This window comes from Sorghum bicolor, chromosome 4 (assembly GCF_000003195.3).
Source record: "Sorghum bicolor cultivar BTx623 chromosome 4, Sorghum_bicolor_NCBIv3, whole genome shotgun sequence".
NCBI lineage: Eukaryota > Viridiplantae > Streptophyta > Magnoliopsida > Poales > Poaceae > Sorghum > Sorghum bicolor.
Window position 1 is genome coordinate 11,104,591 of NC_012873.2, and position 12,941 is coordinate 11,117,531.

Sequence of the window (12,941 nt, forward strand, 5' to 3'; positions counted from 1 at the left end):
CCAGGGCGCCCCGTACCCCTTCGCGGGCCATTTTGCTAAAGAGTCCCCCAAAGATATTGTTTTTGCCCGAAAATCAAGGAATTTCTGTATTTATTTAAATTCGTTTAAATCAGGCTTTATTTACAGAATTGCCACTGTATTGTTTTGGCCATAAAATATTCGTTTTAGCTCCGATTTGACCCGTTCAAATTGCGTTAGATTCGTTTTCGCGAGATCTACATGTTAGTAATCTTGGTTCATCAGTTTGAAACATTTTAATTTTGTGACCCTATTTAATTAATTACTTTTCTAAAGAAAATCTTAGAAAATTCATATCTTCTCTGTTTTAGCTCCGATTCGATCTGTTCAAGTTGCGTTAGTTTCATAATTTCATAAGCTTCGCGTTGGTACCTTTGTTGGCTAGATTCACCACTGTTAGATTCCCTAGTTAATTACAAGTTCGTAAACTGCTGTTGAAATCCCGTTAAAAGCGTAACTTTCACGTCGTAACTCCGTTTTCCGTGAATTTCCCGTTGACGTGATCGTAGCAACGTGTAGATGATTTTGGAAAACTTTTATTTAAATTTATTTACTGCTGGTGTACTGTTCTAATTGTAATCTTGTTTGCTTCGTGTATGTCTGTCTCCGATTGCTTGTGTGTTGATGATTGGTGACCGAGTTTAGTCAGTGGGCATTACTTCGGTGGTCAAGATCAGTGCCGTGGAAGCAAGTAAAATCAGCAGGACCAGCAGGAGCAATTGGATCAAGGCAAGTATAGCATTTGGGTTTTAATTCTATGACCATGATCTTGTGACTAGATTGATATAAAGCAACAAATGATAATAATGACTTTTTAGCAACTTGAGGAATTATTCGTAAGTGATAACCGGGATGAAAGTGCAACCATGAGGGCTATAATGGCTCTGGCTTTAGTCAAGTATGAGTAATTTTTCTAGCTTGTTAGAGGTTACCCGTGTGGCGCAAATGGGGGATAGCAGACCGTGGATTCCCTGCGAGTGGTAGAATCACACGGACTGACTACCGAAACCAAGCGGCCCTAACTTGTTAGACGAACCTTTGAAAGACTTCATAGTGATCCCTGCCGACCTACCTTGGTAGTGGGTTACGAGGCTGATCACCTCAGGCGAAAGGGTAAATCATGACTCATGGGTAAAGATGTACAACCTCTGCAGAGTGTTAAAAACTGGTATACTAGCCGTGCTCATGGTCACGAGCGGCCTTGGGAACTCTTACATTAAGGGTGATGAATCTTGTTTTAAGAAACTCATTGATTATTGTTTAATGCTCTATATTATTTATGTCATATTGATCATGAGATTGTGGAATCTATACAATCTAGTTGTTATACTTGCGGAGTTCGTCTTGGACTCACTCTTGCTATCTCCCCACACCTCAGGAGAAGTATTGGGCTTGTGATCAACCAGTCAGTTGGATCCTGTAGAGTGAAGTTAACACCCAAAGTTTGGAGTTATATTCCGTGGTTTGCTGCCTAAGGTTGTTTCTGATTTTTTATGTACGCTATGTAATTTATGTGTTGTCCTTTGATATTACCCCTTATTTGTAGCTATATGTGAGGCTTGTCTTCTAAAACTCACATATGGTGCATATCTGATTTTGTCCTTAAAATCGGGTGTTACAGTATTTATAGTACATAATTAGTATCATTGGAAAGATCTTTAAGTCTAGTTTTTTAACAAATTTATTTAGAGATATAAATATTGCATATATTTTCTACAAATCGAGTCAAACTTGTGGCACAAAAACCTAAAACGACACTGTTTTTGGACGGAGGGAGTACCATATTATACGTTCATTGTGTAGATCTACTCATGTGGAGTCCAACAAGATTAGTTTTTATATTTTAAAATTTTTCTATAATTTATTATGATTTTTTAAAGATTCATAATAAATAAATAAAAAAGAAAAAGACAAAACCACCCTCCAAAGCCGTTCGAGGGGGTTATTTGACCGATTTTGAAAAATTCAAATGATAAAATATCTGGTTTTATAGTTCGGGGAGTGAAGTAATCATCCTAGATAGTTTAGAGAATAATGTAGACTTTTTCCGTTAGCAAATGTGTGTGTAGCCCGTATATTGCACCCAATTTGTATATCGTATTGTACAATCAACTCGACGACATGCAAATATAACAACTATATGTTATTTGTTCTAATAATACGTCATGAAATTGGACTCTGTATCATGGCTATGTACATGTTGTCAGTTGTCACTCTTATTGAACTTGGAAAGTATATAACAACTATATCTTATTGACCGGTCGTGAGTCGGAGTCACGAACAAGTTGCAGAGGTGCGTGAGCATTGTGGATTGCAAAGGTTGAAAAAAAACATACTCGGTTGAATTCAATATATATTAGATTATCAAACATGCATGTGCATTTGCAATAGAACCCAATACATCTTGGAACTAGATTTTGTATTCTTACCAAACACGAGTTGTTTTAACTCAAATATATATATATATATATATATATATATATATATATATATATATATATATATATATATATATATACACACACACTATACTGTGTAATTCTTAAAAAAAAGAAGAAAAAACTAGCTTGCACAAAAGTTGAGATAACTAGTTGTACATCCAAACGGCTTGCCTACTCTGGTTCTCCTAGCTCGGCAAGGCAACATAACTCTTGACAAAGAATCTAAGAATATAAGGTGGTGTCTTTGATATACACTATGTCTAAATACATAGTAAAAATAATATATTTAAAAAAATCAAAACGTTTTATAGTTTGGACATGGTTGAGTATATAATATGTGTCCACCACTAATCATGTTAGTAGAGTAGAGCACGGGCGTAAAAGAAACGTGTCCTACATACCCGGTCGCACCCACGCTTGCATTGACTTGTCGCTTTGTGTTGGTCAATAAATTAAAATATGCCGGTTTCCCCGCCTTGCATTGACTTGAGACTGCGTCAACAAGCTATGGAGAGAGAAGGAACAAATGGAAGTTGCTTCCCACCTCACTCCAAGGCTACTATATATGGCTAAGGCACCAAGCGAAGCACGCAGACGCAGCATCCCTGGCTAGAGAACAGCATAGCACCAAATGGCTGGTTTCATTTATGCTAAGCAGCAGACGTCCACCACTCCCACTGAAGCAGCGGCAGGTAACTGAAAAAAAAACACTTCCATCTGTAAACTTTGTGTTTCATTTTGCACACGCAGGGTGTTTAATTTGCAGTAGATGAAATACAAGATCGAGCAACAATAATATATATGGTTCCAAGAAGAAAGTATCATTTTTTTTCCTGCTTGTTGTTAGCTGGGTATTAGTTCCTGCAGATCGAGAGAGGTCGTCTATACTCTATAGATCAACTCATATAAGTGGCCTGTAATTAAACTCAGGTTTTCGCACAACCAAGGCTGGTACCTGCGCTAGGGGTCTTCCTGCACAGGCTCGACATAAAAATGAGGAAAAACCGGTGCATTTCATCCCTGGCATCTCCAACTCCAGGCCTAGCCAACAAGTTCCGGTTCCGGAGCAGCAGTGCAACTCCAAGCCTGCGTCATCCTCCTCCCCTCCAGTGGGATTCATCAGGGAGGCGTTGCAGCACCAAAAGGCTCAGCTGAAGGAAAAAAGTCAAAAAACACGCCAAAAGGTTGCTTCGCTTATACGGGGAAAATAGGATAAAGAGAAGGATGTATAGAAGTTGAACTAGTCAAGGTAGTATGGATGCCTACTGCATTTTTTTATAGATAAAGGAATTTTTATTCTGGTCTCTGTAAGAGTTTTGCACTCAACCATTCATTATTACAATGTTTAGCCTCGAGCTGATGAAGAAAAGCTCCCAAAAAGCATAAAAAGTGCGGGAGACTATATAAATAGATTAAGTTCTAAGCCTATTAGAAAGCAATCTTACATTTTTGGTGAAAACCTCTATTGCTATAGTCTCCATCACTCAGCATGCCCTTTCAAATTTGGTTGGTCAGCCTCCCTTTGAAGTATGGACCAGAACCGCATCAAGTGAATCGCCCTAAAAATAACTTGTAAATAAAAATAAAATATTTTTATCTAATATTATATCATTTCTGGTCAACTATATAGACGAAAATATTGTGCTTGCTCCTACTTGAATTTGAGGTTGCAATTTTGAGTTTACATGTTATAAAGCATGTTTGAAAAAGAGTAGTCATATCTTGGTGGTTGTAAACCCAAGGCTATGTGAGCAATCCTCCAAATAAAACGTGTTACATGGCACTAAAAGAATGTTAGATGGTTTCTTTGTTGTTATGAAAACACTTCCAATTGCGTTTTAAAAGATTACCTTTTATGAAAATAACCCCTTTTATTAAGAGCCAAACAGAAATTTTGACTTTTAGCGGTACCCTTGAGCTTCCAAGCGCTTTATTTCGAGGCGTTGCCATTTAGGCCTTGTTCAGTTCGCAAAAAGTTGTGAAAAACGGCACTGTAGCACTTTCGTTTTTATTTGACAAACATTGTCCAATTATAGAGTAACTAGGCTCAAAAGATTCATCTCGCGGTTTACAGATGAACTGTGCAAATAGTTTTTGTTTTTATGTATATTTAATGCTCCATGCATGTGCCGCAAGATTTGATGTGACGGGGAATCTTGAAAAATTTTGCGAACTAAACAAGGCCTTAGTTGACTATTTTTTTACATTGATTGAACAGTTCAGTAAGGGTCCATTTAATTGAGTCTATTTATTCATCGAGTTGCACAAATGCCTCCCTTGTGACCAATTCATTCCATTCGAGTAGTTTATCCCCCACTAGTGTTTTGCGAAAAGAAATATTAAGAGGCGTGGTACTGAAGACATTAGCAATTGTTATATATTTTTTCTTGTACTACTGTATAAGGATGGGTATTGTGCTTATAAGGTAAAGTTTTCTAACCACTTATCCTCCTAGAACCTAACTTAAACACCACACTATTGTAACGTCCCGCTTCTACGAGGCCGGACCGGCTTATATTTAGTAGTTTTCCTAGGACATAGACTACTCTCACAAACTAACATCAGTCTTTTCTACGCACTTTATCCTTACTCATGCGCACTTTATCCTCACTCATGCGCACTCAGGAAGAACTTCCCGATCGGTTACACATCCCTAAATTTCTCTAGGCCAAACACGCTTACCTTTAGAGTTCTTTGGAGATAGGCTTCTGGAAAGAAGTTGTAACTTTTTTATATGAGTCTCCTAATAATCCTATTAATCCCTGGACCGAGATGTTACATCCTCACCTCCTTAAGAGACCGATCCCAAGCCAAGAACGTCTCTCTCTTTGGCCACGTCCGTGTGTCCAGTGTCAGCGTATGTGTCATATTGTGTGACCACTCTAGGTCCACACTAACCATGCGCACTATGTCTGCGCAACTGTGACACATGCGCCGGTGAAACCGTGAAAGTTGGCTCTGATACCATTATATAATGTCCCACCTCTACGAGACCGGACTCGTTTACATTTGGCAACTTTTTTAGGACATACTCTCATATACCAACACCAGTCTTTTCTGTGCACTTTGTGCTCACTCATGCGCACCCGGGAAGAACTTTCCGGTCGTTCATCCATCCCTAAATTTCTCTAGGTCAAGCACGCTTAACTTTATAGTTCTTTGGAGATAGGCTTCTAGAAAAAAATTGCGACTTGGTGGTATGAGTCTCCTAATAATCCTATTAAACCCTAGGTCGGGATGTTGCAACTATGACTGTTAAAGATGGATAACTCTAGGAATTGGTCTTTGACCAAGGGCTATGCTGAGAAGGATGAGTAAGAACTAGCAAGTACTTCTGTTCTAAATTATAAGAAGTGGTGATGATTGTTGAAGGTGGGAAATGTCAGGTACTTGAAAGATAAGATGAAGGTTTGGAGGGCTTCAATGGCAAAGTAAAGATATTTATTTCCCTTTAGATACAACTCTACTTTATAGCAGAGTAGTGTTTTCTAGCACCGGTTAGTTGAATAACTCCACTTGTGGAACTGAATTTTTTTTTTTTTTTGATAAAACAACTAGTTGATCAAAGGCTGGTGCTTGCTGGCCTCTTGGGCCCTTGGCCAAGATGAAGGCAAATGACCTAGCTAAAGGTTCATGGCCTGTAAAAAAAGACCTTATGTTATCCATCGAGGCACCTTTTGTCTCTCTTATGCCTCATGTGTTTCGGTCACCTTCCTACTTTGTCTGACCATCTCCTGATCTCCCCTAACCGTGCATTACCCACCTTTCAATTCTACATACCCTAGCCGATGACTCAGCATCGGGCGCCTCAACGACTCCACTGTGGCTATTTTCGCTCTAGTCTACCCCCACAATTCAGATCCTATGCCCCAGTTACTTTGCCCTAGTCACCCGCACGAAGGGGTAGCTGAGGGTGGACCCACGTGCCGGACGAAGGAGCTAGATGAAGCCACTTTTTTCAGCTTGACTCGATGCCGAGTGCTTGTGAGAGTGTGTTTTCCGAGATTTATCAATGGAGCGGGTGCTCCTTCTTGGCCTGTTTTTTATATTGATGTGCAAAACAGCTTCAAGAACAAATCGGTATCAAACACACCGTTAAAACTGGAGAGCCTATCTTGATTATCTCTATCTAAAACTAATTAAGCCTCATCGTTCAACGCTAGGTGAAGCTGCAGAGCCAGTTGACGTATATGATTTTTTTTTTAAAAAAAAAACTGGGTTTATCTCTGTAAAAAAATTACCCAAAAAAAAAGAGAAAAAGGCAAACCTTTGCCTCACCAGAAGGTAGGCACGATGCAGTGCGTTTCCTGCCTGCCTTCCTTTCCTCGTCGCCATCTCCGAGAATGAACGACCGAACAAGCGAGCGACGCCCCTCCAAACTGGTCGCTTTTGTGCATCCTTGTCACTTTGACGTTGCGAGCGCTCATGTTTGGCTTCTCACGGCGACCTCCTGTGTGCAGTCGTGCTAGGGTAGACTCTCCAAGTAGCCAAGTCAAGCACTCATCAAGTCATCATCACTGATGAAAGGATGCACGCCATGCATGCCCACGATTGCGAGCTCCAGAAAATCACTGCATCCTTAGTCCTTACGCGCCATGGCAACCGAGACCGAGTCCTTCGTTACCGCCCCGTCAACGCCAGAGGCGGCGGCGGCGGCTCCCATGGCGCCTACCGTGGAACCAGCAGCAGCTCAGCCGGTGGATACATTGGAAATCGTGGTTGAGCGCAGGCTCGGCCAGCATGAGGAGGGCGAGAGCAGCATGATGACCATCTTCCGTGTCCCCGCCCATGTCCGCGACGCCAGCAAGGACCTCTACGAGCCACGGCTGGTGTCCGTCGGCCCCTACTACCGCGGCCGGGCGGCGCTGCGCGCGATGGAGCAGCACAAGTGGAGGTACTTGCACGAGCTCATGGCGCGGCCGCCGCAGCAGGCGGCACCCTCGCTGGCCGATTACGTCAGAGCAGTCCGCGGCGTCGAGCAGAAGGCCCGGCGATGCTACAGTGAGAGGACCAGCATCTTCTTCGACGCCACCGCCACCGCCGCCCAGAGCGATAGCGAACCGTCGGCCGGCGGCGAGATCGAAGAAGCGCCGTCCACCGGCGGCCAGGACGGCTTCGCAGAGATGCTCATGCTCGACGGCTGCTTCATCCTCGAGTTCTTCGCCAAGTGGTATAAAGGTGATCCGGACAAGCTCTGCGACGTCGCCTGGGGACTTCCTCTGCTGCACTCGGACCTCCTGCTGCTGGAGAACCAGATCCCCTTCTTCGTCCTCGAGGCTCTATTCCACGTGGTGTCTCCTACGGCGACGAAGTTGGACCTCCTCACGCTGATCCTTCGCCGTCTGAAGTTCTCCTCCTACGAACTGTCCACGGCCGAGGTGCTCGTCCAATCCGACATCCACCACCTGCTGCATCTCTTGTACGAGGCCATCATGCCCCCCAGGGCCGACGTTGAGACGCCGGCGTTGGTCCAGGACTCGACGACGCCGCCGCCGTCGCGGCAGTACTTCGTCCAGCTGCGTCAGTTGAGCAAGGCCGTGTCCACATGGTTCGTTTTCATCCGCGACATGCCGCCCGTGCCGCACTGGATGAAGACGACGACCCTGCCGGCCACGCTTCTCCGTAAGGTGGGCGCCTGGTTCAGCAAGCTCTTGGCGGCTATGATCCGACGCACGCCGGCGGCGGCGGCGGCGCCGGCGGCGACTACACTGGTGGTACCGTCCGTCACCCAGCTCCGCGAGGCTGGCGTCCGGTTCGAGAAGAAGGAGTCTCCTCGCCACATGTTGGACATCGCGTTCGACAGGAATACGGGAGTCCTGGAGATGCCGCGAATGGTGGTGGACTACGCGAACAAGGCGCTGCTCGTGAACCTCGTCGCGTTCGAGCAGACGACGACCAGGGGGCAGCCGGCAGGCGACGGCGACGGCGACGGCGACGGCAGCCGGAGCCGGCTGTCGAGCTACGCGGCGCTGGTGGGCGCCCTGGTGAGGACAGGCAAGGACGTGGAGCACCTGCAGAAGCGCGGCATCGTCGAGAACCTCCTCGACGGCGACGACGACGCGGCCACCAGATTCTTCCAGCACCTGGGCGACTGCAGCAGCTTGAACTACGAGAGCCACGTGTTCGCTGGCATGTTCAAGGACCTGAGGCAGTTCTACCACTCGAGCTGGCGGAGGCACAAGGCCAGGTTCGTGCGTGACCACTGCAGCAGCCCGTGGGCGGTGCTTGCGCTCGTCGTCGCCATTTCTGCGTTTTGCTTCGCGCTCTTCAAGTTGTCAACCACCATCTTCGGCCTTGCTCATCCTAATCATTGTCACTGCTAGTGGTTGGACGTCACGTACTTATATTACGAAGAAAAGCGTTAATGTCGAGCTTATATAAAAATGGGACTTCTCCGCCCCCCTTCCTTTTCTTTCTTGCTTTGTACTCTTTTCTGCATTTTCGTTCTTATAATAAAATCTCTGTAGGGGCTTCGGCCCCTCCAGTTTCGTCAAAAAAAATGGGACTTCTCACCAGCTAGCGAACGGAGTTTTCAATAATAAATCTGGATCAACAGGGCCAATAGTCATCTTATGTTACTATTACTATTTTGAGGTCTCAATGGAGGCACAATTTTAACTCTCACAAGACACGATATGAAAAAAAATATTCTAAAAATTCTTATAAGAGTAAAGAACACTAATGGTCTTCAAATTTGTCATGTCGTATCATCCTGGTCCCTAACTTAATACAATTATTTAGGTCCCTAAACTCAATTTAGATGTCGAAAGAGTCCAAACTCCAAACACGTCTACACAATGACTAATGTGGCTCGCTGATACGTGGGACTCACATGTCAGCTCTATCTTTCACTTCTCTCTCCTAGTCATGCTCCCTCACTCTAGAGTATAGATGGGCAACGGGCTGGCCCAGCCCAGCCCGACACGCAGGCCGACACGGCCCGATGAGGGTTGGGCCAACAAGGCACGTCGTACCTATTACTATTAGGCATGTGGGCCTGGCCTTTGGCCCAAGCATGGCCCGTTGGGCTACTTTTTTGTGACAGGCTGGCCCGATGAGCACGACCCTTTTAGCAGGCCAGGCCGGCCCAAGGCCTAACAAATACTAGGAGATAGGGCTGGATATCGAGCCAGCTCGGCTCGTTAGTGGCTCGGGTCGTCATAGCTTGGCTTTTATGACTCGGCTCGTTATGGCTCATTATACAAACGAGCTAGAAGGCTGGCTCGGCTCGGCTCGTTAGCGAGCTCGAGCTAGCTTGTTGGCTCGCTAGCCAAATCATAGAAACACAGTACAGAAAGACTATAAATTTATAAAAGCAATTGAGCAACAAATATATCACAACATACTTAAAATGAACTAAATAAAGTACTTATAGCTTTAAAAATTTAACAAATGAATTAGGGTTTTGTCCAACCAGCCACTGATCACGACTGTGACTACATGATAGTCATACTCATAAAGTTTAAGCATCATCCATAGAAGAATAAAGTTAGGGTTTCATCCATAGAAACTATTTACTCGCCGACGGTCGACTCATGCGCAAGAATGCCTACACGGAAATCTTGATGAAGTGCATCACCCAGGACGACGGCGTCAAACTCCTGGAGGACATACACGCTGGATCCTGCGGCAACCACGCGGCCTCTCGAACGCTGGTCGGAAAGGCTTTCCGAGCAGGTTTCTATTGGCCATCCGCAGTACCTGATGCCGAGAAGCTGGTGCGACACTGCGAGGGTTGCCAGTTCTTTGCCAAAAGGACTCACGTCCCGGCTCACGAGATCCAGACAATACCCGCGTCTTGGCCGTTCGCCTGTTGGGGTCTAGATATGATCGGGCCATTCAAGCTTGCTCCCGGTAATTTCAAATTTGTGTACATTTTCCGTACTCCCGGGAGTAATTACTCTCATCTTCAATAAACCACATTACGTATGTATTCATACTTGTTTATCGGTTTGAGTATGTTCATATACTTATATTAAGATACTCTAGATCTTACCACGCGAAAAAATTTCAAGAAATCCATATTTTTTAATATATTACTAAATGCCACTACTGTATATATAATAAGTATAACCACATACTCTATATATGCATGCATACTTAACATACATACTATCTTAGATGGTTTAGTATGATCATATACTTCGTCTACATACACTTCACCGGGCCATATACGCCCTAAATCTAGAGAGATACGCGTTTTTTACACGCGCGTGTAGTTACACTCATTTATATATCTCTAGATTTAAGGTGTATGTGACCGAACGAAATGTATATAGACAAAGTATATGATCATACTAGACCATCTAAAGTAATATGTATGTTAAGTATGCATGCATACTGCATAGAGTATATGGTTATACTTATTGTATATAATATCGTCACAGATTGGGTTAATCCGTGATGGTTTTGTAAAAATCGTCACAGAGGTTAATCCATGACGCTCAATCCATGACGATATATAAAACCATCACAGATATTGCATTATGACGGTTTTTTGTGATCCGTGACAGAAATTTTTCGTCATGGATTAACAGGATTCTTGTAGTGATAGTAGTGGCATTTTAGTAATATATTTAAAATATAATTTTTTTGAAAAATTTTCGCGTGGTAAGATCTAGAGTATCTTAATATGAGTATATAAACATACTCAAACCGATAAACAAGTATGAATATATACACAATGTAGTTTATTGAAGATGAGAGTAACTACAGGTACGCGTAGAAAGGAATTTCCATATATATATATATATATATATATATATATATATATATATATATACAAGTGTGATTCTACACCCTAGGTGTAGAATACTATTCTACACCAAACTACTATACTGAACAGATTTCAGTATCGTTCAGTATCCGCATTTCAGTATTGTTCAGTATTTTGTGGTCCTGAGTGTAGTGTTGGATGATACTAAACGATGTTCAGTACTGCTCAGCATTTTTTCTGCTCAAATTTGGCTTGCGGTGTAGAATATTATTCTACACCTATGGTGTAGAATAGCGTTGCCGTGTATATATATATATATACAGTGACGAAGCCAGCAGTGGGGCTAGGGGGGCTCCAGCCCCCCCTACCGCTGCTGGCTCAGTGGAATTTCTAGTGCTCTTCTTCTAATTTTAGACACAAATTTATAAGGTAGGGTGGGCTGAGAACTTTACTTTTTAGATATATTTTGTGAATTTCATCATTGATCCATATTTATGAGGGGTAATAGTAGAGCTAAGTTGATGTAGAACTTTTGTTCAGCCCCCCTAAATTTTTTCCTGACTTCGTCCCTATATATATAGTTTTATATATAGGGAGAATATACTCTATAGCTAGCTACATGATACTTTATTCTGTAGCCAGGTCGGTCCGTGCAATCACCCGAGCGTCTGGTTTCAAGCTGACGGATGGAGCTGCATGGCTGCATGCACACCATAATGCGGATCATTTACTAGCGCTAATTACTATAATCATCATCCAGCCAGTCAACGCATGCATGTTCCGTGATTATAGTAACTGGCCTAGTTTAGATCTGTGTACGTTTACTAGAATATATGCTACCTCTTTTACTAGATTATATATATAGCATGAAGAGTTACTAAAATAGTTACTGGAAAGTTACTAGAATATTAGTTACTGAAATATTAGTTGCTTGAGATGGTAACTAGGATAGAGTTACGAGAAGTGAGAATTTTATACTGTACATATTTACTTAGAATTTTATACTATGTTTCTTATGAAATTTACGACAACTTGCACAAAGAATATTTAAAAAACTTTGTACTATGAATATCTCGTACTACAAAATGAATTACTAGTCTATTGTATCAGATTGACGATAAATTTTTAAATAAATTACTATAATCCATGATGACTAAACAATATTAGCTTTTGTTGTGGTATAGCCTGAAGAGGTTGTCGGCAGCGAGGCCGGCCACGCCGGTGCCAGTCTGCCTACGTAAGATGTCGTAGAGGGCACAGATCCCCATCCACTGCAGCTCGGGCTACCTGTGTTTCGTGACCATGGACGTCTGCAACACGGTAGCGATGGCGACGACGACCAGCAGCACGAACGCCATGCGTCTGGCCGCACAAGAAGACGCACCAGGCCGCTGGGGTCACCGCGCCGACCCGGCACCATGTCGCCTCTGCCGAACATGGCCAGGGCAACACAATAGCGCACCGCTTGCAGCAGGTTGTACTCGGCGGCCACGACGGTGGCGGTCACGATAAACACTATGGCCTTCATGTCCGTGTAGGTGGCCTTCTTCTGCAGCTTCGTGCGAGGCTTGCAGCTCTGTCGCTGGGGCCGCCATCCGATAGCAAGACCGGCTGCGTTGCCATGGGGAGTGCCGACGAGCCACCAACAACTAAGTTGATGCATCACATCGTGGACAGGTCGTGATTCTGAGTCGACGAGGAGGACGCGCACAGGCCGACAAGAATGGCACCGCGCCGGAGATGACGAGAGAGAAGACAGGGAGGGG

At 43.8% G+C, this 12,941-nt stretch overlaps 1 protein-coding gene and 1 long non-coding RNA gene across 2 annotated transcripts; both read left to right on the forward strand.

Annotated features, from left to right (window-relative positions):
- LOC110434990 lies at positions 3,052-3,885 on the forward strand. The gene is made up of 2 exons (XR_002452624.1): positions 3,052-3,151; positions 3,390-3,885. It is a non-coding gene; the product is annotated as an uncharacterized LOC110434990 (long non-coding RNA).
- Positions 6,860-8,959, forward strand: LOC8078340 (UPF0481 protein At3g47200). Its single transcript, XM_002451837.2, has one exon. The coding sequence runs from the start codon at positions 7,055-7,057 to the stop codon at positions 8,780-8,782; it is 1,728 nt and encodes a 575-aa protein (XP_002451882.1). The 5' UTR covers positions 6,860-7,054; the 3' UTR covers positions 8,783-8,959.